We start from the raw sequence: 27976 nt of genomic DNA on the forward strand, positions 1-27976 counted from the left end.
TTCGATAGAAGTATTGTTAATAGGTAGCCTAGATCAGAGATATACAAAGTAATGTAAAATTAACATATAGTTCTGAGGCCTGATTTTGATTTTGATTACAGAAATTGTCGACATTCAGAAGAGAAATAGTGCATAGCTGAAAGCCTAAGTCTCAAACTATAGAATATAGCAATTTTTCATAAAAATAGGTATTTCACCTATTTTTCATAGTTTTTTAGGGTTTCCGTACCCAAAAGGTACAATGGGACCCTATTGTTTTCGCTCCTCTGTCCGTCCGCCCGTCTGTCACCAGGGGCCCAATTCTCCTAAGTTAATAATGTCAAAATCGAATCGCAATATGATCGCAATAGCAGTTTTAACCATATCGGGCATTCTACTTCTAATAAAAGACCAATCGTATTCGATTGACATTTGATTGGTGTGCGATTGGTCTGCTATTTTTGGTGATTTTGGTCTATACGGTAGTTTGCTGTACAATCATTTGCCGACAAAATGATTCATTATTGAATGACAGAAAAGGATAAAAACGTTTATTTCAAAGAAAAAATAGCGGAATGCCACATACACTTCAATCGTAATCGAGTCGGGATTGGATCTCAGTCGAATCGAGTCGAACGTGAATCGTATGCCGCTTAAGTAAAATTAGGAGAATCGGGCCCCAGGCTGTTTCTCATATGGTTTCTCATGAACCGTGATAGTTAGTTGAAATTTTCACAGATTATATATTTCTCCTGCCGCTATAACAACAAATACTGAAAACTAGAATAAAATAAATATTTTGGGGGGCTCCCATACAAGAAACGTGATCCCGTCTATGGGTGTGTTAGTACGCGCGATAAGCATTTCAAGGGAGATCTGGCGGTATGTGTTTCATGACGCTCCTATGTACTGTTGTATTTATATTTTGCTGTAAACTTATCATGGAGCAAGGGCCATATCTAGTTCGGGTACGGCAAGAAGATCCCTGAGAGGCGGGGGAAATCACGGGGAAACAATACACGATACAAATTATTTACCAAATAAATACACCAGTTGCTTGATGAATAATATTTAATGTTCAATACATGATTACAGATTGGTTACACTAAAATTATACAATAAATATGTATTATTCAGAGGATCTTCAGTATATTATTTACAAAACTTCTTCACGATGATTCGGTTTCGTCAGATTTTGTAGGATATCTACATTCAGCGGTGCCACATTCACATTTCATAAACTTGGACTTGACTGACCAGAATTTGTCCCCATAGTCGAATCTGTAACAAAAAAAAAATGTTACACCACACAATTTTTATCCTTATATTTCTGTACCCTTTCTCAGGCGTTTCACATCGCACGGAAAGACGGAGCCAACCTTCAAAGGCTAATCGTGACCAATAAAGTAGATGGGAAAGGCCTCGCGGTCGCAGCCTCATGCGGTGGTCCGACCAGATCCGCACTGCTCTTGACTCCACGGTGCACAGTGCCCTTCACACCACCAGAGACAGAAACAGATGGAAGAGTACCATACGTTCGACGGTGATGAAACAGGGAGGTCACGACCCTCAGCATTGAGGAATTACGACGGAAGGAGGGGGGACATTGTATGTATGTTATTTTTCCCAATAAAAATAGACTGGAAGTGGAGACGGGCGGGAGTTTTTTGGGACAGTAAACTTCGCCTTCAAAAAGTGCTGATTTTCAATCTACTATGAATAGATGACTTTTTATCTTTTCTATCTAAGTATATACTAACGTGAACTCACCTTCTACCGAACTGAGCGGCGTCTTGTAGCATTGCTATAGATAATATTGTGAATACTCACGTGAACTCATCATCAGGCTGTATGTCCGTGGTGGCGAAGAGCGCGACGGTGGGCAGGCGCAGGTCCCGCGCCGACGTGAACACCCGCACGGGCGCCAGGTTGGGCCGGCAGCTGTGGTTGATGAAGCGGGCTGCACTGCCGAACTGGGCCGCGTCTACGCATAGCTGCGTCTTGTCGGTGCATTGCTGGGGGTGGAAGATTATATTAGTTGTTTATATTGAGTCTGTGTGCAAAACTAACGAGATTTTTTAATAGGTGGATCTACCATAGTGGGCACTCTGGGCATACCCACAATAGGGTATTACATGCATTTTTGAAATATATCTTAAATAAATTCTTTAGTCTTAATATATCTCTAAAAAATTAAAAATATATTTTTTTCTCACGTTATGTACGAATATAAATTAATTGTTTTATCATAATTTCAAATTTCGCGCGTATTTCGCGAAAACGCGGCACACAACGGACGCCGTGATTGTTTTTTGGTCATGACGTCATTACGTTAGTAAAAAAACTACAGCTGTCAGTAATACATATTTTGATATGTATTGAAAATTTTAATAATGAGTAATTATGCTCCGTATCGTTGGTGTGTTGTTTCTAAATGTGAGAACACTAGTGTAAAAACACCAGACAAATTATGGATTCAAGTACCAGTGCATATAAATATGAGAAACACTTGGTTAAAAGTTGTTTACTACCGTAATGACGTCATTAGCATGGCGGCGACATTTCGTAGTGTTCAAAGACAGATAAAAAAACCTAAAAACTTTAAACTGCAATAAAAAATATATTTATGTACCTTACGAAGTGAAACTAACATTTCCCGATTGCTTTTCCTCTAAACAATCATTGTAATACACTTTTAATTTTTTTCTCATCTAGACTAAAATACCCTATTCTAATTTATTTGTAACGTCAGACTTATTTTTTATAGGTACTCCCTATATATTATCCCCCATAGTACATTACTTAAGTTCTAAGGTGTGCCTAAAACCTTTCAAGACCTGGATCCGACCCTGTAATAGGGTGCAGTTTTTCGATTGTACCAACCTCAAGGAGGTCAGGTTTGACATCAAGCGCGAACATGTAATGGTCAGCCGCCCTAGTATCAGCCTGTGGTAGCGGCAGCAGCTCGCCGCAGTAGAGCGCGACGGGCTGCCCACGGCGCACGTGCTGTCGCGCGCGGAGCCCCCAGCCGCGCGCGCCGCCCGCGCGGAACACCAGCGCGCGGACACAGATGGAGCCCGCACCCGCTGCTTTTGTTACTACGCTGTTGCCGCATACGCGCTGTGGAATTGACACAGAATAAATTGCTTAATTGAACTTTTTAAAATGTTTTAATTGAACTTGTTATACGATAGGTCACAAAAAATTGACAGAAGAGAACACAAACAGATCAGAAAATATCAAAAATGAAGGTAGCCAATTTCAATTAAATGTCCTTTACCTTTAATATCGATACAGAAGAAAGGAATTCCTTTATAATCGACTACCTAAAAAGGTAAAGGTTTTCAATTCGACTGTTTTCAATCCACAGTAAGACTTTTGAAATCGAAGTCGATAAATAAAGTAATATTAAATTAAAATATTTTTCAAAGAGTCATGTTATGTTTCTCCTATAATTTAAAGAAGATAAACTATGTAACTTGGATTTTATATGCTATAAATTATTATTACTAAATAACAATTCATACCAGATTACACCCGCAGGTCTGGTTACACTCGAACAGCATGGGCGGGTCGTGGTAGGGGAAGCTGTTCTGCAGACGGCCGCGCCAGTACCAGCACTTGACGCCCAGAGCGCTGCACGCGCACGACCCTGACGTGCAGTCGCCTTCCTTGCATGAACATCCCTGGGGGTAGAATATTTTCTTTAATATATTTGCACAAAATACAAACTTCCGACATTGTAAATTGTGTGCAAGAAGTATTTAATAATAATATTCATAGAATACGGCAGCATTAGCAGCATATCTGATAAGCATCGGTTGTCAGTGACAAAAACTTAGCTGAAAAGTATACATTAAAACGAGCAAGTAATATGTAAAACGCAAGTGAGCCTCAATTCTTGCTGACACAATATCAAAAAGCTTGTCTGGAAGATCACGGTGCATTTAGCACTACCCCCAGACTAAGGCCGCTGCCTCGAATTTTGCGGGCAGCGGGGCGGCAGCGGCGGCGGCGCGGGAGCGGCAGGATCTTACGCGTATAATCAAATGGACCGGCTCTCGAATACAGCGGCGCGGGGAGCGGGCAACGAGCGGTGAGCTCTAGTCAAACGGTGACCGCCCGCGCCGCCGCCGCTGCCGCCCCGCTGCCCGCAAAACTCGAGGCAGCGGCCTAATAGGATTTAGGCGGTCGTTAGCGGCTGTTCTTATTTCAAAGGTCAGCACGCAGCGAATTTGTAAAAACTGTGACACTGCTGTTTATCTTCTGAAAAGTGCTGACTTTCAGCTTAGTTTTATAAAATTTTGATACGGTTACGAAGAAAAAAATACACTAAAATATAATATGCCAAATATCTATAGAAAGTGCACTAACCTGCATGGTAGCAATAGTGTCGTCAATATGAACGGGCACGGGCGTCACGTGGCGCGTGACGTACGTGAAGTCGTCCGGCAGCGGCGCGTCGTCCACTTCGTTACTATGTCGCTGTCAATATGTCACATATCTATAGCAACTGCACTAACCTGCATGGTAGCAATAGTGTCGTCAATATGAACGGGCACGGGCGTCACGTGGCGCGTGACGTACGTGAAGTCGTCCGGCAGCGGCGCGTCGTCCACTTCGTTACTATGTCGCTGTCAATATGTCACATATCTATAGCAACTGCACTAACCTGCATGGTAGCAATAGTGTCGTCAATATGAACGGGCACGGGCGTCACGTGGCGCGTGACGTACGTGAAGTCGTCCGGCAGCGGCGCGTCGTCCACTTCGTTACTATGTCGCTGTCAATATGTCACATATCTATAGCAACTGCACTAACCTGCATGGTAGCAATAGTGTCGTCAATATGAACGGGCACGGGCGTCACGTGGCGCGTGACGTACGTGAAGTCGTCCGGCAGCGGCGCGTCGTCCACTTCGTTACTATGTCGCTGTCAATATGTCACATATCTATAGCAACTGCACTAACCTGCATGGTAGCAATAGTGTCGTCAATATGAACGGGCACGGGCGTCACGTGGCGCGTGACGTACGTGAAGTCGTCCGGCAGCGGCGCGTCGTCCACTTCGTTACTATGTCGCTGTCAATATGTCACATATCTATAGCAACTGCACTAACCTGCATGGTAGCAATAGTGTCGTCAATATGAACGGGCACGGGCGTCACGTGGCGCGTGACGTACGTGAAGTCGTCCGGCAGCGGCGCGTCGTCCACTTCGTTACTATGTCGCTGTCAATATGTCACATATCTATAGCAACTGCACTAACCTGCATGGTAGCAATAGTGTCGTCAATATGAACGGGCACGGGCGTCACGTGGCGCGTGACGTACGTGAAGTCGTCCGGCAGCGGCGCGTCGTCCACTTCGTTACTATGTCGCTGTCAATATGTCACATATCTATAGCAACTGCACTAACCTGCATGGTAGCAATAGTGTCGTCAATATGAACGGGCACGGGCGTCACGTGGCGCGTGACGTACGTGAAGTCGTCCGGCAGCGGCGCGTCGTCCACTTCGTTACTATGTCGCTGTCAATATGTCACATATCTATAGCAACTGCACTAACCTGCATGGTAGCAATAGTGTCGTCAATATGAACGGGCACGGGCGTCACGTGGCGCGTGACGTACGTGAAGTCGTCCGGCAGCGGCGCGTCGTCCACTTCGTTACTATGTCGCTGTCAATATGTCACATATCTATAGCAACTGCACTAACCTGCATGGTAGCAATAGTGTCGTCAATATGAACGGGCACGGGCGTCACGTGGCGCGTGACGTACGTGAAGTCGTCCGGCAGCGGCGCGTCGTCCACTTCGTTACTATGTCGCTGTCAATATGTCACATATCTATAGCAACTGCACTAACCTGCATGGTAGCAATAGTGTCGTCAATATGAACGGGCACGGGCGTCACGTGGCGCGTGACGTACGTGAAGTCGTCCGGCAGCGGCGCGTCGTCCACTTCGTTACTATGTCGCTGTCAATATGTCACATATCTATAGCAACTGCACTAACCTGCATGGTAGCAATAGTGTCGTCAATATGAACGGGCACGGGCGTCACGTGGCGCGTGACGTACGTGAAGTCGTCCGGCAGCGGCGCGTCGTCCACTTCGTTACTATGTCGCTGTCAATATGTCACATATCTATAGCAACTGCACTAACCTGCATGGTAGCAATAGTGTCGTCAATATGAACGGGCACGGGCGTCACGTGGCGCGTGACGTACGTGAAGTCGTCCGGCAGCGGCGCGTCGTCCACTTCGTTACTATGTCGCTGTCAATATGTCACATATCTATAGCAACTGCACTAACCTGCATGGTAGCAATAGTGTCGTCAATATGAACGGGCACGGGCGTCACGTGGCGCGTGACGTACGTGAAGTCGTCCGGCAGCGGCGCGTCGTCCACTTCGTTACTATGTCGCTGTCAATATGTCACATATCTATAGCAACTGCACTAACCTGCATGGTAGCAATAGTGTCGTCAATATGAACGGGCACGGGCGTCACGTGGCGCGTGACGTACGTGAAGTCGTCCGGCAGCGGCGCGTCGTCCACTTCGTTACTATGTCGCTGTCAATATGTCACATATCTATAGCAACTGCACTAACCTGCATGGTAGCAATAGTGTCGTCAATATGAACGGGCACGGGCGTCACGTGGCGCGTGACGTACGTGAAGTCGTCCGGCAGCGGCGCGTCGTCCACTTCGTTACTATGTCGCTGTCAATATGTCACATATCTATAGCAACTGCACTAACCTGCATGGTAGCAATAGTGTCGTCAATATGAACGGGCACGGGCGTCACGTGGCGCGTGACGTACGTGAAGTCGTCCGGCAGCGGCGCGTCGTCCACTTCGTTACTATGTCGCTGTCAATATGTCACATATCTATAGCAACTGCACTAACCTGCATGGTAGCAATAGTGTCGTCAATATGAACGGGCACGGGCGTCACGTGGCGCGTGACGTACGTGAAGTCGTCCGGCAGCGGCGCGTCGTCCACTTCGTTACTATGTCGCTGTCAATATGTCACATATCTATAGCAACTGCACTAACCTGCATGGTAGCAATAGTGTCGTCAATATGAACGGGCACGGGCGTCACGTGGCGCGTGACGTACGTGAAGTCGTCCGGCAGCGGCGCGTCGTCCACTTCGTTACTATGTCGCTGTCAATATGTCACATATCTATAGCAACTGCACTAACCTGCATGGTAGCAATAGTGTCGTCAATATGAACGGGCACGGGCGTCACGTGGCGCGTGACGTACGTGAAGTCGTCCGGCAGCGGCGCGTCGTCCACTTCGTTCACACACGGGATCGGAAACGGCTCGCGTCCGTTTGATATGTCGCTGTCAATATGACAAAAAATTTAACGTACTTATAAACAGTTTGATATTAGAGTAATTATATTATAATACCTTATGTACCGCCCAATATACTCCGGGTTTTCCCCTTATATACTCTGTTTCAAAACCCTTTTTTATGTACTACTCAGATAAGTAAATCTTCTCGACAAGATCTGACCGAACGAATGCACGAAGAGTCAAATTGCAAACTTTAGAAATGCAACTTTGGCGCGCTTAATTGGCACTAACTAATAATGAATTTAATCACCAACAACATATCCAAATAATAATATAGTTAAACTAACACTTTATAAGCAAACATACACAGCTAAAATTACACTTGAATAAAAAAAAACCCTAGGTACTACAATACAATAAAATATAAACACTAACCTGGACAACAGTTTATACCGCGACACATTGTCTCTGACAGCTATAGTCATCTGCATGTTGAGAGAGATGGCGCTCTGACACTGTCCCGAGCACACCTCCACCGGCAGCTCGCCCGCCGAGTTCTCTACGTCCGTCTGAACGTCAATATACAATACTTAGTAATAATATAAATGTGAAGTAAGTCTGTCTGTCTGTCTGACTGCAGTTTATACCGCGACACATTGTCTCTGACAGCTATAGTCATCTGCATGTTGAGAGAGATGGCGCTCTGACACTGTCCCGAGCACACCTCCACCGGCAGCTCGCCCGCCGAGTTCTCTACGTCCGTCTGAACGTCAATATACAATACTTAGTAATAATATAAATGTGAAGTAAGTCTGTCTGTCTGTCTGACTGCAGTTTATACCGCGACACATTGTCTCTGACAGCTATAGTCATCTGCATGTTGAGAGATGGCGCTCTGACACTGTCCCGAGCACACCTCCACCGGCAGCTCGCCCGCCGAGTTCTCTACGTCCGTCTGAACGTCAATATACAATACTTAGTAATAATATAAATGTGAAGTAAGTCTGTCTGTCTGTCTGACTGCAGTTTATACCGCGACACATTGTCTCTGACAGCTATAGTCATCTGCATGTTGAGAGAGATGGCGCTCTGACACTGTCCCGAGCACACCTCCACCGGCAGCTCGCCCGCCGAGTTCTCTACGTCCGTCTGAACGTCAATATACAATACTTAGTAATAATATAAATGTGAAGTAAGTCTGTCTGTCTGTCTGACTGCAGTTTATACCGCGACACATTGTCTCTGACAGCTATAGTCATCTGCATGTTGAGAGAGATGGCGCTCTGACACTGTCCCGAGCACACCTCCACCGGCAGCTCGCCCGCCGAGTTCTCTACGTCCGTCTGAACGTCAATATACAATACTTAGTAATAATATAAATGTGAAGTAAGTCTGTCTGTCTGTCTGACTGCAGTTTATACCGCGACACATTGTCTCTGACAGCTATAGTCATCTGCATGTTGAGAGAGATGGCGCTCTGACACTGTCCCGAGCACACCTCCACCGGCAGCTCGCCCGCCGAGTTCTCTACGTCCGTCTGAACGTCAATATACAATACTTAGTAATAATATAAATGTGAAGTAAGTCTGTCTGTCTGTCTGACTGCAGTTTATACCGCGACACATTGTCTCTGACAGCTATAGTCATCTGCATGTTGAGAGAGATGGCGCTCTGACACTGTCCCGAGCACACCTCCACCGGCAGCTCGCCCGCCGAGTTCTCTACGTCCGTCTGAACGTCAATATACAATACTTAGTAATAATATAAATGTGAAGTAAGTCTGTCTGTCTGTCTGACTGCAGTTTATACCGCGACACATTGTCTCTGACAGCTATAGTCATCTGCATGTTGAGAGATGGCGCTCTGACACTGTCCCGAGCACACCTCCACCGGCAGCTCGCCCGCCGAGTTCTCTACGTCCGTCTGAACGTCAATATACAATACTTAGTAATAATATAAATGTGAAGTAAGTCTGTCTGTCTGTCTGACTGCAGTTTATACCGCGACACATTGTCTCTGACAGCTATAGTCATCTGCATGTTGAGAGAGATGGCGCTCTGACACTGTCCCGAGCACACCTCCACCGGCAGCTCGCCCGCCGAGTTCTCTACGTCCGTCTGAACGTCAATATACAATACTTAGTAATAATATAAATGTGAAGTAAGTCTGTCTGTCTGTCTGACTGCAGTTTATACCGCGACACATTGTCTCTGACAGCTATAGTCATCTGCATGTTGAGAGAGATGGCGCTCTGACACTGTCCCGAGCACACCTCCACCGGCAGCTCGCCCGCCGAGTTCTCTACGTCCGTCTGAACGTCAATATTGTATATTAATAATATGTAAGTCAAAGTCAAATCATTTAGGCCTTTACAAGCACATATGAACGTCAAAAATATAACTAAGTTTGATTCTAGTTGACACAGTTGTTCGCTGAGTAGTAGTAGTGTAGTTAGTAATATTATAAATACGAATTTGTGAGCCTGTTTGATCGGAACTACTGAACCAAATTAAAATTGTGGTGCACAGTCACAGCTTGGGACTGGGTTAACCGGGTTCGGTTAGTAGTTCTCTTGTTCTCTCTTCTCGGGGCTTTTGAAGATGTCGAATTAAAGATCCTTTTAAGCAATTTTAAAGGTCTTATCCGGTACCTTTGCTAGTACGAAGATTGTAACTTTGGACTTCACGAAATATACGAACTAAAAAATAATGAAGAAATATTACTTACCCTAGCGCCACGAGCGAGTAGGATGACGACGCATGCGTAGTGGCCTTGTCTGGCTGCCACGTGTCTGTAACAATGTACTTCAGTCAACACATGTTGTGATTGTTAAACGTTATGGCATTCCCCCTTTTCGTCAAAAGTGTGTCCTCTCTGCTAATGCAGTCCTCTTATGCCGTAATGCGCTTAGTGAATGGTGCTGCCGTTACCCTGTGCATCAAAGGGCTGTATGCCGTTACCCTGCATCAGCAGCTGCCCCCGGCGCGTCACTGGCACTATATGCCGTCACCCACTAGGAGGAGGATATAACTTACAGCGGCGTGTCAGCATGCGCGTTGTGTGCGGCCGCGAGCCTGGGCGCGGCGTGCAGCAGTCACTGGCACTATATGCCGTCACCCACTAGGAGGAGGATATAACTTACAGCGGCGTGTCAGCATGCGCGTTGTGTGCGGCCGCGAGCCTGGGCGCGGCGTGCAGCAGTCACTGGCACTATATGCCGTCACCCACTAGGAGGAGGATATAACTTACAGCGGCGTGTCAGCATGCGCGTTGTGTGCGGCCGCGAGCCTGGGCGCGGCGTGCAGCAGTCACTGGCACTATATGCCGTCACCCACTAGGAGGAGGATATAACTTACAGCGGCGTGTCAGCATGCGCGTTGTGTGCGGCCGCGAGCCTGGGCGCGGCGTGCAGCAGTCACTGGCACTATATGCCGTCACCCACTAGGAGGAGGATATAACTTACAGCGGCGTGTCAGCATGCGCGTTGTGTGCGGCCGCGAGCCTGGGCGCGGCGTGCAGCAGTCACTGGCACTATATGCCGTCACCCACTAGGAGGAGGATATAACTTACAGCGGCGTGTCAGCATGCGCGTTGTGTGCGGCCGCGAGCCTGGGCGCGGCGTGCAGCAGTCACTGGCACTATATGCCGTCACCCACTAGGAGGAGGATATAACTTACAGCGGCGTGTCAGCATGCGCGTTGTGTGCGGCCGCGAGCCTGGGCGCGGCGTGCAGCAGTCACTGGCACTATATGCCGTCACCCACTAGGAGGAGGATATAACTTACAGCGGCGTGTCAGCATGCGCGTTGTGTGCGGCCGCGAGCCTGGGCGCGGCGTGCAGCAGTCACTGGCACTATATGCCGTCACCCACTAGGAGGAGGATATAACTTACAGCGGCGTGTCAGCATGCGCGTTGTGTGCGGCCGCGAGCCTGGGCGCGGCGTGCAGCAGTCACTGGCACTATATGCCGTCACCCACTAGGAGGAGGATATAACTTACAGCGGCGTGTCAGCATGCGCGTTGTGTGCGGCCGCGAGCCTGGGCGCGGCGTGCAGCAGTCACTGGCACTATATGCCGTCACCCACTAGGAGGAGGATATAACTTACAGCGGCGTGTCAGCATGCGCGTTGTGTGCGGCCGCGAGCCTGGGCGCGGCGTGCAGCAGTCACTGGCACTATATGCCGTCACCCACTAGGAGGAGGATATAACTTACAGCGGCGTGTCAGCATGCGCGTTGTGTGCGGCCGCGAGCCTGGGCGCGGCGTGCAGTAGCGCGGCGAGGGCTCGGGCGGCGCCGGCCAGGGCACACCAGTGCACCGCGCCGTTACCCTCCGCGTCAGATGCCAGCGGACACGCTCCGGCCTCTAACAGCAACCTGACACAAACATAACACTGTCGTGAGAACTAGCGAGGTAAGCCAAGATGTCAAAGTCAAACAACAATGACCTAGAAGAATCGGCAAGAAGCTCCATGAACGACACTCAAAGAGCGACGAACTTGGAGAAGTCTCGTTCCCCCATTCGAACTTACACGAGAACCGGAAAATTACCCCTTGCTCCCTGATTTGACACTTCATACAAAAAGTAACACTTCAGATGATTTTGCCCGGTAAAAAACCCTAAAAAAAACTTTATCATGCTAAACCGACAGTATACTGACCTGACGACATGCTCGTGATCATTCTCGGCGGCCCAGACGAGCGGCGTCCAGCCGCCGTGGTCGCGCGCGTCGAGCTGCGCGTGCGGCAGCAGCAGCCGCACCACGCGAGCGCTGCCGTGCTGCGCCGCGTAGTGCAGCGCCGTCATGCCGGGACCCTAGCATACTGACCTGACGACATGCTCGTGATCATTCTCGGCGGCCCAGACGAGCGGCGTCCAGCCGCCGTGGTCGCGCGCGTCGAGCTGCGCGTGCGGCAGCAGCAGCCGCACCACGCGAGCGCTGCCGTGCTGCGCCGCGTAGTGCAGCGCCGTCATGCCGGGACCCTAGCATACTGACCTGACGACATGCTCGTGATCATTCTCGGCGGCCCAGACGAGCGGCGTCCAGCCGCCGTGGTCGCGCGCGTCGAGCTGCGCGTGCGGCAGCAGCAGCCGCACCACGCGAGCGCTGCCGTGCTGCGCCGCGTAGTGCAGCGCCGTCATGCCGGGACCCTAGCATACTGACCTGACGACATGCTCGTGATCATTCTCGGCGGCCCAGACGAGCGGCGTCCAGCCGCCGTGGTCGCGCGTCGAGCTGCGCGTGCGGCAGCAGCAGCCGCACCACGCGAGCGCTGCCGTGCTGCGCCGCGTAGTGCAGCGCCGTCATGCCGGGACCCTAGCATACTGACCTGACGACATGCTCGTGATCATTCTCGGCGGCCCAGACGAGCGGCGTCCAGCCGCCGTGGTCGCGCGCGTCGAGCTGCGCGTGCGGCAGCAGCAGCCGCACCACGCGAGCGCTGCCGTGCTGCGCCGCGTAGTGCAGCGCCGTCATGCCGGGACCCTAGCATACTGACCTGACGACATGCTCGTGATCATTCTCGGCGGCCCAGACGAGCGGCGTCCAGCCGCCGTGGTCGCGCGCGTCGAGCTGCGCGTGCGGCAGCAGCAGCCGCACCACGCGAGCGCTGCCGTGCTGCGCCGCGTAGTGCAGCGCCGTCATGCCGGGACCCTAGCATACTGACCTGACGACATGCTCGTGATCATTCTCGGCGGCCCAGACGAGCGGCGTCCAGCCGCCGTGGTCGCGCGCGTCGAGCTGCGCGTGCGGCAGCAGCAGCCGCACCACGCGAGCGCTGCCGTGCTGCGCCGCGTAGTGCAGCGCCGTCATGCCGGGACCCTAGCATACTGACCTGACGACATGCTCGTGATCATTCTCGGCGGCCCAGACGAGCGGCGTCCAGCCGCCGTGGTCGCGCGCGTCGAGCTGCGCGTGCGGCAGCAGCAGCCGCACCACGCGAGCGCTGCCGTGCTGCGCCGCGTAGTGCAGCGCCGTCATGCCGGGACCCTAGCATACTGACCTGACGACATGCTCGTGATCATTCTCGGCGGCCCAGACGAGCGGCGTCCAGCCGCCGTGGTCGCGCGCGTCGAGCTGCGCGTGCGGCAGCAGCCGCACCACGCGAGCGCTGCCGTGCTGCGCCGCGTAGTGCAGCGCCGTCATGCCGGGACCCTAGCATACTGACCTGACGACATGCTCGTGATCATTCTCGGCGGCCCAGACGAGCGGCGTCCAGCCGCCGTGGTCGCGCGCGTCGAGCTGCGCGTGCGGCAGCAGCAGCCGCACCACGCGAGCGCTGCCGTGCTGCGCCGCGTAGTGCAGCGCCGTCATGCCGTCAGGACCCTACGAAGGATAGTACCTTAGTAGATATAGAATGATGGTATTTTCTTTCTGAAGAGATTCTTGTCAATAAATATTTTTTGAAGTCAGACACGGGAATTTGTTAAGGAAATCAATGAAAAAAAAAACAAACAAAATTCCGACATTTCCTGTCACAAATGGACATAGACGTCGACGCATTCGATTTAATCTTTACTATTCAAGAACACCTTTGTTACTGACACAGTATAGTAGTCGGTAGCACATGGGCCGAAACAAAATTCCATAAAAACCGTTTAAAAACACCCTGTAAGAATTCATATTTTTCAAATATTTTATTTTGGCCAAAAAGTTGATCTCCAAACTTACCGGAAAGTTAACATCACAGCCTGCCGCGATGAGATACCTGATCACCTTGATCAGATCTTCATCTTTAGCCTTCTTATCATCATCATCATCCACCACTTCATCCTCAGTCTTATCCCCCGGCTTCTCAGTCTCTTTATCAGCATCCACTTCTGCGTCTTCCGACACTTCGTCCTTGGAAGTATCTTTTACTTTCTCTTTGGCTTTTTTGTCAGGTTTCTCAAGAAGTGCTGGAAGAAAATTATATTTGAAGGATATAACTACCAGTGGCGAGGCGTCCTTATAAGCCGATTCCCATCGGCTTCCCTTTCGAATTTCAAGAAAGAAGCATAGGTATAAGTTATAATATAGGTATAGGTATAATTAATATAATCATTTAAACCACACAATTTAAATATGTAGGTATAACAAAACGCCTACCACCGTAAAAAAAATTGTCTATAAATTACTTCAAACATTTTGCTCCTACTAAACAAGCCGCGGCTTCCTCCTCCATACAAAACTACGCTTGCGTGACGTCATCCACGCCGCGCCGCGCGATGTTCGCAAAATAAGGGCGAGCGGTAAGCCGGCTCACGGAGCGGGTTCCACCAATCAAAACTCGCGAGTGAACGAGAAAGAACGCGTCAAGAGTAGAGTAGCTATATCTGTCTACGCGGTTCTCAAATATGTAAACAAACAAATGAGACAAATTCACTATCATTGTTCTTATTTTGTTTTAAATAATACCATTAACAATTTGTTCTTTGTACTACTTAATTGAATTTATTAGTGTGTGTATCATTTAGAAATAACATAGTTCGTGTGTGTACAATATTTTATGTTAAAGTGTTTTAGTTACATTATGTCAACATAGATGGCGTTGTGCATTTTTATGCAAATCCTGAATCGCGGTGTTAAGATTCTCCGCGATTTAATGACCCTACTTGGGAATTTATAATTTTTTGTGTTCACCAAGTATATAATTGTGGTTAAATAGTTGGCAGTATCATTGCTCCCTACTACTCCCCGCGATCGCACTGTGACCTGGTACTCGGTACAAGAACAGTGTGTGAAATGAAAAAAATAGAGAGACCTACGTTGAAATGAGTTATTTTGATACGCAGACAGTTTGCATCAGGTTTCTTTTTAGTGTACCTACTTTTAAAACTTAACTAGGATAACATTTATCGCATTAGACGTTTTCCGACAGATTATTTACTTAAGGAAGGAACTTATTTTTCAAGGTTAAGTTTTGAGAATAAAAACGTGTTATAAAACTCGGGCACGCCGCTCGGGTGAATTACCTACCAATAATACGTCAATATTAAAATTTCTAACGTCCTGACGGATTTATGAAACACATACCTACGATAAATATCAATATGGCTTACAGGCCGTTGTAAATTAAATACTTAAAATGTATTGTTTCTAGTGCCAACTTTTCTCAGATTCTAGTAGTTAATATACCTAACTAAAGATAATAAAGTTTTATAGATATTAATAATCTGCCGAATTCCTCGAGAAAACATGTTCAAACTATCAGTCTCTCAGTCAGTGCTAAAAGGTGGACTGAGAAATTACCTCCATTACCTCTCCCCCCCCCATCCCTGAGTACTCCCCCCCTCAGTATTTTTTTGCTGCGGCTTCCCTATTTCATTAAACCACCCTTCGCCACTGATAACTACAATTATACATTTTTGAAGATTTGTGTAGGAGTCCAACACCAAGGTTGGGAGATAACAGTATAGAATTTTTCCATAGTTAAGAGACAATTCACACTAGTGGATTTTGTTGAAGCTAGTTCAATTATAACACTAGACGAAAGATTGAGTTGAGAGGGTGCGTTGTTCAGTCAAATGGTTGTTTGACAGAACTGCTATTTCAACCAGTGGAGTGTCCGTGTGACATACATACCGAGTGCGGCAGCGATGAGCGGCGTGCGCATGTGACTATCGCTGGCGTCGAGGTTGGCGCCTGCGTAGTGCAGCAGGTAGGCGGCGCCAGTGTGGCCCGACCGGGCAGCTGCGTGCAAGCACGTGCCGCCTGACTGGCTGCTTAGAGCACGGTTGATGCTCGAACTCGACACTAAAGCAAATAAAGGCCATCAGATTCTTGCTCTGGCAAACAAAAAGGAGAAATATTGACCCTTTACAATATAAAAGTCTACCATGAAAAAAAGATTCCAAAAGATTGCCATGAAAATAAAAACTCATATCCAAAAGTTGAAAGTTTTAGAGAACTTGAAAATTTAACGACACACAAACACAGCTATCAGCTTCCCTACATTATTTTTCTTCTTCTGAACCTTCTCAAAACTCACCAATTTTCGGTACCAGTTGATCAACAGTATCCCCCTTTAGTATCGCGTCACACAGCTGTTGTGGCGACTTGTTCGGCGCATTAGCAGCCTGTTGGCACAACTGCTTGAGGTCTATGGGAGGTGAGGGCAGTAGGTCCTCAGGTATGAGAGGTCCTGACTCCGGGGGCGGCTCCCGGGCGGTGAAGGTGAGGTATGCTGGCGTGCTGAGAAGAATTATACATTTTTGGGGAACTTTTTATGGCCTCAGACAAGAAAGCGATATGTACTTAGATAGAATTCATACATATTACTTTCACGGTTTAGGAATATTAGCAAATCAAAATCTACGTTTCATTTGGATGGACCCCTGCATATAGGACACACAACAGCAACAATTTTTTTGTCAAATTACACATTCACTCTTTCAGACTTATGTACGATATACTTTCCTTATGTACTTGAATTTAATAAAAATGTGAAAAGTAAGATTTTATTTTTGCCTTATCGGATTGATGTGCCCACAACCTATTTTAAGATAGATCCTCTATCCTCACACAACACCTGTGAATTCGACACTCACCACTGCTCCCTCTGATCAGGCAAGAAGATCCTCTTATTACTGCACTTCATCTCCACGCTGACCTTCACGCAGTCAGTATTAGCTGGCTGCCACCTATACGAGTGGACCCCACAGTGGGGACATCCTGGTCGAAGTTTCGCGTCATTGTAGGGAAGACCGCAGTCCAAGTGGAAGAGGTGGCCGGATGAACATTGGTAGAAGGTGCCCTATAATATAAACGCATTGTGAATCCGATCTCTCTCCGGTTGTTACGGATTATCGTCCCATCGGGCTATGAGAGTGAAGGAATAGTGAGTGCACTTGTGTCTGCGCAAAAGCTCGTGCACTAGAATATGTCCTGCGCAGCTGGCTGATATCCTTTTATGAGAACAACGCCATTATTGTTAATAGGGTTCGGGGTTCATAGATCGCGTAGTTCCTTGACAGGCTCTCTTAAAGACTTTGGAATATTGTGCTCAAAAATATGATAATATATGGGAACAGAAAGAAGGGGATAAATATTTATCGGAAAGCTGACCTCATTAATGGAATAAAATCCGCATTTTGCTACTTATCTTTTAATCCGACTTGCTTCAAAAATAGGTTTTCAATTCGGATGTTTGTATGTTTTCAGTACCGCAACTTTCGGTAATTGATTCAAACTTGTGATCTGTCAGAGGAATACAAAACCGGCCAAGTGCGAGTCGGACTCGTGCACGAAGGGTTAAGTTAAATCAACCTATCTCAAAAACTATAAGAGATACTTTGATCAAACCAAAAATCGTTGAAAGAGTTAATTAGCATGCATCACCTCTATTTTTTTTAGAATTTTATACCCCGTAGTTATAAAAATAGAGGGGGGGGGGGACATACTTTTTACGACTTTGAGAGCTGATATCTCAAAAACCGTTCACTTTAAGAAAAATGTTTTTTAGAAAACTTTATATCATTTTAAAAGACCTTTCCATTGATACCCCACACGGGTATGTACATCGAAAAAAAAAATTTCATCCCTCAGTTACATGTATGGGGGGCCCCACCCCCAATTCTTTTTTTTACTATTTAGTGTCATATTTTTGTAGCGGTTCATACAACACATATTCCCATCAAATTTCATCACTGTAGTACTTATAGTTTCCGAGTAAATCGGCTGTGACAGACGGACAGACGGACAGACGGACAGACGGACATGACGAAACTATAAGGGTTCCGTTTTTGCCATTTTGGCTACGGAACCCTAAAAAAAGTACAACATATTCTCTTACCTGAGTACAAAACAGTCCGCAAGCAGGACAGCACATGTGCTTAGCCAGTTGCGCAGCATGTAAGGTGCAAGCCAAGAAGTATGGGGCCCTGGGCCCCGCGCGCACCAGGGCCGCCAGGTCATTATTATTGCTGTTTGCACCCCCACGTTCACGACGGGCGCTGTGGGAACATCCTACGCGGACCCCATCTACTAGTTCAATTGCTTGGCAGAATACAGGTTCTGTGGGATAATGTGTAGCGTCAGTAAGAGTGCCTACAACTTAGGAGAGAATAAAACAGCTAAATAAGAACAGCAGTTTGTGGATAATTGATAGACGTCCTTATATCTAGGCAACTAAGGAAGAATATTGCTGTTGCGTTTCAGCTGCTTAGAGCTGCTCACATCAAAAACATAAGAAGTCCTGTAGGTTACATTTATTTACAAAATATTATCTCATCGATGTATACATACATATATGTATATAGGTAGGTACATGTATACGGCATTAAGAAAAAACATGTTATTAATGTATCATTAATTTGATTGTGAACTAAATTAGGTTATTGTTCCCAGTGTAACACCAGTTCCCGGTGGAGTTTCTGGTCTCCAACCGGGCGCGTCCCCAGGTGGCGGATAGGGGAATACCGCACAGATATGTGCGGTACCGGGTTTACTCGGCGCGGACCAAAACCAGGTGATGGGATTGCTCCTCAGTAGAGAAAGCGATCGCGTGCGGCAGGTTCGGTCAGTCAGTGCTACTTCTGCTGGCTAGACGTCGACTTCGGTTACTGTCGGACAACCCGTAAGCCTCATTGAGCGGAACGGGGGCTCTGTTTACAGGGTCGCGAGGAAGAAAACCTCTATAAAAAAATCACTAAGTTGTACCATCCAGTCTCTCCTGCCTTGGCGGGCCGCTCGGGTGGTATGGGATTCGCTCCTTGATCTAATCAGGCTGTGAATGTTGAGGGGTTTTAGCCTACACCTTTGGTGATACATACGATCTGCCCTGCTCCTGTAAGCAGGCTAGAATTTTTGGAAGGGAATGCACCGTTTGTGGGCCATAGCTATGGTCATCGGATGGTGCGGGTCAGGGTTATACTTATACGAGTATACATTATATTTTATAGTGTACATATAGTATTAATATTATAATTATGATAAATATATTACTGTATATATCTGTATGTATATATTGAGACGAGAATGTGGGAGATAGGGACCTCACCCTTAAAAGGAACCTTATGGAAATGGCACATGTAACAGATAGCGTACCCCAGGGAGGTACCCAAATGGGAGAATCCTCCACAGACCCGTCTAACGGCTCTGTCTGTCCCGCGTATTCTGGGGGGGACAACATTTGCCACAATTCTACCAACGACCAAACGCGCGAAAACCGGATACCGATTATTGATACTGACCGATTGGATGATGTTTTTAAAAAGAAGGATGGAAATACTCCTTGTGATGTAGAGTCGCTGGGTTCTATGCCCGGCACATCCGCATCACTGGAACCTTGGTCCTCCAGGCTGAGGAAAATTGAGAAGCGGCAGTATGAGGCGGCGTCCAGTGACGATAAGTTGCTGCCGCCTCCCAAGGTGCCGACGAAGGCCAAGGAAAAGCCTGGCCGTCATGGAAGGGGACGCTTTTGGCGGCCAAGTACGTCGCGCTTAAGTGACGAAAGCGATACGGACACGTCTCAGGCCTCGATTGAACCAAGGATCAGACGAGTCTCTGAAGCGATGGACGTGGAAGCCGCATGCTCCTTACTGCCACCTACGGGCACCGACAGCTCGGTGGCAGGACTGGAGCGGACAGGCATCCAGAATGTGGAGGTTCTTCTGGAGTCCATCCGGAAATCAAAGAACCTTAAAGGTACGAGTCAACGTACCATGAGAGAAGCGGCGGAGCAGGTGCGCTGCTGCGTCGAGATGCTCGCTGCCAGGGGTACCACAGAGGAGACTAGCCGCCTCCAGCTGGAAATCCAGCGCCTGAGGCAGCAGGTTGGATCCCAGGACAAGGAGATTGAAGCTCTCAAAGAGGAGATGCTCTCGTTGCGTCTCCACTCAGTTAACTTGCCACGTCAGCAACCGCAGCCGTCGATACCTTCCACCCCGGAAAAGTCCACAGTAGACGACGAGCTGCTGCGTGGCGTTATTGACCGCGTAGGCAAAATGTTGGATGCTCGTATGGCGGGGATTGAAGATCGCCTTCTACCACAGGTGAATCTTCGCCCTCCATTAGCAGCCGATCGAAAGACGGCAGCCCAGAAACAGCGGCAGAGTGCTGCGGCTGGTACAAGCCAGGCGTCCGCAACCGCAACTGTCATCGCGGCAACTCAAGCCTCAGTCTCAGAGGCACCGTCGTCTGCGCAACCACAGCAGGAGTGGCAAACTGCCTCTAATAGGAAGAAAGACAGGAAGAATAAAAAGAAAGCGGTTACGTCGAAAGAGGCCGCTGCCACCATCTTAGGCGGTGCTAAGCCCTCGTCGTCTCAAGCCAAAGGACGGAAGAAAAATAAAAAGTCACGGAATCGACGCAGAAAGCTTCGCGAACCGAAGTCAGCTGCCCTGGTTCTGACGCTTCAACCTGAGGCAGCAGAAAAGGGGCTTACCTACAAAGATGTCCTGACAAAGGCCAGACAAGCGGCCAATCATGAAGAGAACGGTATCACCGATATCAGATACCGTCGAGCTGCAACGGGGGCTCGACTTTTTGAGTTCACGGGAGCCAACGGCGCTGCAAAAGCGGATCGTGTAGCTGAACAGCTGCGCCAGATCTTTCCGGAGGGCATCCGGATTTCAAGGCCAACAAAGTGTGCCGAACTGCGCATTGTCGGCCTTGACGATTCTGTCACCGAAGATGATATATGTGAGGCGGTTGCGCGCAGGACGGGCTGCTCCCAGGAGGCGGTGCGCGTCAGCGCAATTCGTGTTGGTCCTGGAGGAGCTGGTTCTGCCAGAATTCGGTGCCCCGTAGCCTCTGCCAAGATGTTAGGCGAAGCCAATCGACTTCTCGTTGGCTGGAGCTCCGCAAAGGTTCAGGTTCTGGAGACAAGACCTATACGGTGTTATAAGTGCATGGGGTTAGGACATACCTTTCCTCTATGCACTTCTACCGTGGACTACGCCGGACTTTGTTACCGCTGTGGAAAACCAGGTCATAAGGCAAATACCTGCACTGACGATCCCCATTGCCTGGGTTGCGAGGCAGCAAAGCTGCCCGCAAATCACGCAGTAGGAGGAAAGGGCTGTAAGGCCCCAGCCAAGCCAAAGAGGGGGAAGACGGCCGCCAACATCCAGGCCACCCCCCATAGCGAAGTATTGCCAGACCAAAGGCAACAGGAGATAGAAATGATTATCGAGGACTCTAATGGACCAAGTCCGTAATCACAAAATACTCCAGGCGAACCTAAATCACTGTGCCGGTGCACAGGACTTGTTTCTGCAAACCATGGCAGAGTGGTCGATAGGCATGGCCGTAGCTGCAGAACCTTATTTTGTCTCTCCTCGCCCTAACTGGGTGGGTGACGTGGACTCGTCTGTAGCTATAATCGGCTCAGCGGATCCCAACTGCACTCCTCCTACACTCAAGGAAAGGGGCTCGGGATACGTTGCAGCTAAGTGGGGTGAGGTCATCATCTTCGGCGTATACTTTTCTCCGAATAGGACCCTTCCCGAGTTTGAAGACTTCCTTGACAGACTTGGGGCCTCTGTTCTTCGGATGGCACCAAGCCAGGTCTTGATCATGGGGGACTTCAATGCGAAGTCTACTGCATGGGGCTCCTCCCGACCTGACATACGAGGACGTGTTGTCGAAGAATGGGCGGCGGTAACTGGACTCGTTCTTTTGAATAGGGGGTCAGTTAACACGTGCGTGCGGTGGAACGGGGGTTCAATAGTGGATCTCACTTTCGCTACGCCGGCTCTGTCCGCGCGCGTACTAGATTGGCGGGTTGTGCAAGATACTGAAACCTTATCCGACCACAGATACATTCGTCTGGATGTATCTGTGTCTTCATACAATGACGCTGCTGCTCGACATTCGAATGCCCAAAAGTTTCCACGATGGGCACAAAAGCAGCTTGATAGAGAATTACTGGAAGAGGCCGCCATTGTTCAGGCGTGGCTATTGCCACCAACACGCTCAGAAACGGCCGACGTCAACGTCGGGGCCCATCGTTTCCGGAGCGCCATGACGGCGATCTGTGATGCGGCCATGCCTCGTGTGCGCCGGCGACCTTCTAAGAAGGAGGTCTACTGGTGGTCTCAGGAAATAGCGGGCCTCCGGCAGGCCTGTATTCATGCGCGGAGGTGCTACTCTAGCGTCCGCAGGCGACGCCAGCGCAGCGACAGCCTTAACATCTTAGAGGCTGAGCTTTATGAGACGTATCAGGTTGCACGAGAAACTCTGCGGGTGGCGATAATTCGGGCGAAAGACCAAAGCAGAAGCGAGATGCTGGATGGCCTTAACCGCGATCCCTGGGGACGCCCGTATCTCTCAGCAAGGAACAAACTTCGTGCTCAAGGCCCCCCACTTACGGAGGCCCTCGAACCTCAGTTCCTTAGCCAAGTAGTGGAAGCCCTATTTCCCAATCGGGCCGAACATGTACCTCCAGTTATGGCTCCGCCTGAGGAGGAACAGCACGATGAAGAGGAGATCCTGCCAATCACTGAGGCAGAGATGAAAACTGTGATTTTGAAGGCGCGCTCCAAGAATAAAGCTCCCGGCCCGGATGGCGTACCCTCCAAGGTACTAGCCATGGCACTGAGCGATGCGATGAATGATCAGCTGAAGGAACTGTTCGACGCGTGTTTAACGTCGAGACAGTTCCCTGAGCCTTGGAAGGAAGGACGCTTAGTGCTTCTGCAAAAGCCGGGTCGGCCGCCAGATTCACCTTCGGCTTACAGACCCATTGTCCTGTTAGACGAAGCGGGTAAGATGCTGGAGGGGATTCTGGCCAGCCGCATAACTCGACACCTTAATACGACCGGCCCCAACCTGTCGGATGCCCAGTATGGCTTTCGAGCCGAACGATCGACTGTGGATGCCATATTGCGCTTGAAAGCAGAGGCGAGAGAAGCGGTCGCCGGAGGGAACGTGCTGTTGGCGGTGTCACTGGACATCGCCAATGCATTTAACAGTCTGCCATTCAGCTGCATAGGTGAAGCGCTCCAATTCCACGGAGTGCCTACATACCTGAGGCAGCTAGTGGCAGACTACCTGAAGGACGGAGCGTCTGCTACCAGGGACGCGACGGGCGCATGGTACGGTGCTCTGTTACGTGCGGTGTTCCGCAGGGTCAGTCCTGGGACCACTCCTGTGGAACATCGGATACGATGGGCCCTGCGTGGCGGCTTTACCGCCGGGCAGGGTGCAATTGCTATGCAGATGACACCCTCGTTACCGCTCGGGGTGAGACTTTTGACGAAGCAGCTCAATCGGCAATCCAGTGCGTGTCCCTGGTCGTCAGCCGTATTGAAGCGCTCGGACTGCGCGTTGCTCTGGAAAAGACGGAGGCCATAGTATTTCATGGACCCCGGCGTCGTCCACCTGCCGGGGCCCACCTTGCCCTTGGGACTACAAGGGTAAGAGTTCAAACCAAAATGAAATACTTGGGCCTGGTAATAGACCGATTGTGGAACTTTCGCGAGCACTTTTTACAGCTTCAGCCAAAGTTAATCAATGCTGCGTCCTCCCTTGGTCGATTGTTGCCGAACTCGGGCGGACCAAGCGCGATATGTCGGCGGCTTTACACGGGGGTGGTTAGGTCGATGGCGCTCTATGGAGCACCGGTGTGGGCTGATTCTTTGAGGAGTCCCTCAAATAGGGCTTTACTGCGTAAGCCACAGATGATCATGGCGAACAGAGTCATCCGCGGATATAAGACCGTTTCTGCGGAGGCCGCATGCGCCCTGGCTGGAACCCCCCCGTGGGATCTAGAGGCACAAGTGCTCGCGGAGATTTATTCCCGGAGAGCTAATGCTCGCTCGAGCGGCGACTGTCCTCCGCCCGAGCTTGTGAGAAGATGGCGCGAGCAGGCGCAAGAGGATGTCCTGTCCGAGTGGAAGGAGAGACTGGCGGCGCCTACTGCTGGTCATTGGACTGCGGCGGCAATAGGGCCAATTCTCGAAGAGTGGGTGGGAAGAAGGTACGGAGTGCTGTCCTTCCGTACCACCCAAATTTTGACCAACCATGGGTGCTTCGGGTACTATCTGCATAAGGTGGCTAGACGGGAACCTACCCCCGTGTGCCACCAGTGCGGTAGTAGCCCGGATACAGCGCAGCACACCATTGAGCTGTGTCCCGCCTGGGACGAGCAGCGCAATGTGTTGGCGGCTTACACCGGACAGGACTTCTCGCTGCCGAATTTGGTGAGAGGGATGATCGGCAGCGAGGCCGGCTGGAAAGCCGTAGATACCTTCTGCGAACAAGTAATATCGCAGAAGGAGGCGGCGGAGCGGGTCCGTGAGGCAGACGCTCATGCGGACCCAATTCGTCGCCGGAGGGTGGGCAGGCGTCGGACGCGTTACGCCGCCCAGATGCCGCCCTAGCAGCAGCCAGTGGGTAGCAGACCGGGGAACTCCTGCTACCTGCATTGCACGAGCTGCTGCTGAGATGGATCGCCAGTAGACGGAGGCGACCAGCCACTGCCGAGAGGTCACGAAAGTCGTCTTTGGTCCTCGTGGCCCCTCTCTAAAAGGCAGAAGACGGCACAAACGCTGAGGTTTTAGTGGGTGCAAGCCCACATAACCTCACCGTCTCCCGGGCGGTGTGTATGCGTCAGGCATTTTCCTCAGCCGAAACAAAAGTGTAACACCAGTTGATAGTCTACTGTATGATTCACCAAGCTTCTCAAATGGCGGGCAAACCAGTGGCATAACTTCCACATTCACCAAACACAGTTACCAGTAAGTTCCTCTGGCGCCGCATACACATTGCTAGGAGTATCACAGAAGCAGGTAGCTATGACAGTGGAATTTGAACTCTATTGAATATTTGAATCACTGACTTACCAGTGAGTTCCTCAGGCGCCGCATACACATTGCTAGGAGTATCACAGAAGCAGGTAGCTATGATGGTGGAGTCTTCAGTTGGGCAGGCAGCTTCCGAACCCTCGTCACCGCCCGCCGGCGTGCTAGGTAAGGCACTTGCAACATAATAATGAACTTTAAGGCACAGTAAATAGAGTCTAGTTTTCGAGGCTTGGGCTGACTGAAAGGATGTTAACAGGATGCCTTGTCGTGATGATTTAAAAATTCTGGCATACAATAAGGTTGTTATAGTACTTAGTTCTCGTTGCAAATGTTCCGAGAGTCGCATTAAAGTATTTTTTAGGCATCAGTGAGTGAAGGAGGTGTAGAGGGATATGTATAAGCCATATATATGTGTGTCCTTTATGCTTGGAATTCATTTACAGACCCCATTGACTTTTGCTTAAGCATGGAATTACTATGAAGCGCATATAAAACTGTGGCGAACGCAGTGGATATAGAAACTACTGCAGTAGAAGTAAATAAAAGAATAAATAAATAAAATTAAAAGTTACCTTGTATCTTCCATCTCAGCATCCGAATGTGGTTCCTCGCCACCCGACGACCTATGCCGCCTCCTCTTACGATGGCTCCTAATCAACAAACGAAACAAGATTAACAAAAAGCAAGGATCTGGTGAAGGTGAAGAAGCGTGATCTCACCTTTCAGTCTCTTCGACGTAGGTGTGCCTCGCTGATCGTTTGGACGATCGGCGCGGTGACCTGACGTCAAATTAGCATTTCAGAACTTTTATTATAAGAACTAACTAACTATTGTTATATGTAGTTCTATATAAGCGATTGAAATGTGCACAATATTCATAACTAGCTTTCCTCCCGCGGTACTTCCCGTATCGGGATAAAATATACCGTATGTTACTCAGTAAGAGTGTAGCTTTCCATCAGTGAAAGAATTTTCAGGACAGGTTCTTGCTTATAATCGCTTTCTTCTACTTCATACTTCCAGTGATATGCTAAGAGAAGCTTACAGAAAAAGGAAAAAAGGTATTTCTCCATCTAACTTCAAGCTGAATTGCGAAAAAGTACTCAACTCAACTATAAATAAAAGGGTACATAAATTAAATGCATTTTTTAAAAGATATTTATACTATGTTTGAAATTATGATGATTATTATGTGTAAAACTTACTTATCCTCTTCACCAACAGGCGATGACCTATCGCTGTCATTCATGCCGAACGAGGAACAGAGTCTAGTAGACCTTCTCGGCCTGTTCTTAGCAGCCACCTCAATGGTACACTGGAAGTCTTCACTGGAGTCCTCGTCTGTCTCCAGAAGCTTGCTGATGATGGCTGGATCTTCTTCCATCTCATCATCTTCGTCAATTTCTTCAGCCTCCCCTTCTTCTTCATCCTCACCTTCTTCGCCATCTTCTTCCCTGTTTGATGAATGAGATAGAGAATTAATGAGGGTTTTCAAGATGTTGACATGATGATTGTTAAAATAAAAATAAAACTGTGGTATAACAAGTAATTTAATAGTACTTTAATGATATTTTTTGTTATTCCTTATGTATTTTTTTGTGAATTATAACTGGGAACTGTTATTTGTGGTTATCTTCTTACAGAATTAAGTATGTACAATTTCAATTTTTTTTACATTGTATGAAGGAAATGTACATATTATTTAGACAATATTAAGTTAGAACATTGTATTTAAGAAGGTTTAAAAAAAATACTTTTTAAATTTATTTTAAACAGAATCATATTTACCTATTCTCATTCCCACTCTCATTACAAGTAGCCACATAATCAGGGTTGATGATCTTCAGACCCAGCTCACCAAAGTGCTTCAGCTTCATCATATTCATCTCACGGCTGGCTTCATCATCATCCCCAATCTCCACAACCTCATCATCTACTTCCGGTTCCTTCTTCTTCTCAACCTCAGTGACTAGAGGTCTCGCTGACCGCCTCGTCCTCACACCTTCCTCTGGAGACTTGTCAGTTATGCCAAGACGTGCATTGTTCTGAGATTCGAGACCAATACGCAGCTCTTCATTAGCTAAGATTTTAGCAGTAGGTTTTATTCTACGTGATAACCTTTGTGGGGTTGCTTGTTGAGTTTCGTAAGATTTCTCTTTCCTGGCTATAGCGTTGGCGAGGATGTTGTCGGAGTCCTTGCTGCGGCGGCGAGTGGATCGCTTGGGCGTGGTGTGGGAGCTGTCTGACTCATCATTCTCAGATGTAGTCTGTCCTGACTTGTCCTTCTTGGGGGACGTGTCGCTGTCACAGTTCCACTCCCACTTGCCGCGGGTTCTGCTCGACCGCCGCGGCGCCTCCTCGTGTGTCTTTTCCTCAGGCGTCACAATCTTCATGTTGCTATTCTTAGCGCTGTTCTTCTCCGAACGAAAAGTTAAAACTATTCGAGGTTTAGGCTCTTCCTCGCCTTTCTCAAATCTTTTTGCATCTATTTTGTCTAACGTCACTGTAAGGTTGTCAGTGGGTGGCTTATCGACTTTTTTCTTGGTAGGCGCGTCGTCATCCGCATTCATGGTGTCTTCAAGGCTGTCTCAAATCTTCAAGGCTGGTTTTACAACTTTTTTTAACAGTTACTTGTACATACATACACTTACACTTAATATGATGAGAACTAAATTGGTACTTTAAATCTAATATTTAAAATTAAAACACTTAGCTTAAAGATTTTAACATGTAAACAAATAAATTATTTAAGTCCTTGGTAAGTTTCATGAAGCCATATTAGAATTAAAGATTCTTGATTTCACTCTGCACAGAAATACGAAAGAATGATTTATAAAATTTGATTTAAATCAAAGAAAGGACGTTTTTAGGATTAAAACTAGTTTTTTTTAGTTATAAAATAAAAATGTTTTTAATAAAAATGACAGATGCTCTGCTGCATCCTGCATCTGTCTGTCTAGTTTTTTC

At 48.5% G+C, this 27976-nt stretch overlaps 2 protein-coding genes across 2 annotated transcripts in view; one reads left to right on the forward strand and one right to left on the reverse strand.

The window, feature by feature from the left end:
- The window catches only part of LOC110374656 (endoplasmic reticulum chaperone BiP), a 39320-nt gene that overhangs the window by 975 nt on the left and 10369 nt on the right, over positions 1-27976 (forward strand). The gene's annotated exons all lie outside the window — the stretch shown is intronic.
- Positions 1033-27902, reverse strand: LOC126055012 (histone-lysine N-methyltransferase EHMT1). Its single transcript, XM_064034624.1, has 19 exons — positions 26798-27902; positions 26215-26463; positions 25729-25788; positions 25582-25659; positions 25049-25182; positions 18055-18275; positions 16811-17016; positions 16252-16454; positions 15846-16016; positions 13953-14179; positions 13450-13607; positions 11497-11658; positions 10012-10075; positions 7720-7853; positions 7185-7329; positions 3507-3665; positions 2863-3099; positions 1810-1994; positions 1033-1260 (listed from the first exon to the last, which is right to left on the reverse strand). The coding sequence occupies exons 1-19, from the start codon at positions 27577-27579 to the stop codon at positions 1149-1151; spliced, it is 3687 nt and encodes a 1228-aa protein (XP_063890694.1). The 5' UTR covers positions 27580-27902; the 3' UTR covers positions 1033-1148.

This window comes from Helicoverpa armigera, chromosome 5 (genome assembly GCF_030705265.1).
Source record: "Helicoverpa armigera isolate CAAS_96S chromosome 5, ASM3070526v1, whole genome shotgun sequence".
Taxonomy (NCBI): Eukaryota; Metazoa; Arthropoda; class Insecta; order Lepidoptera; family Noctuidae; genus Helicoverpa; species Helicoverpa armigera.

What these genes read in the sequence shown, in the direction of transcription:
- LOC126055012 (XM_064034624.1), bottom strand. Translation starts at nt 27,579, where the DNA reads ATGAATGCGGATGACGACGCGCCTACCAAGAAAAAAGTCGATAAGCCA. An exon ending in GAGAGTGGGAATGAGAATAG is followed by an intron (nt 26,464 to 26,797) that starts GTAAATATGATT and finishes TTCATCAAACAG; the next exon opens with GGAAGAAGATGGCGAAGAAG. An exon ending in CAGCCTGATGATGAGTTCAC is followed by an intron (nt 1,261 to 1,809) that starts GTGAGTATTCAC and finishes TTTTTGTTACAG; the next exon opens with ATTCGACTATGGGGACAAAT.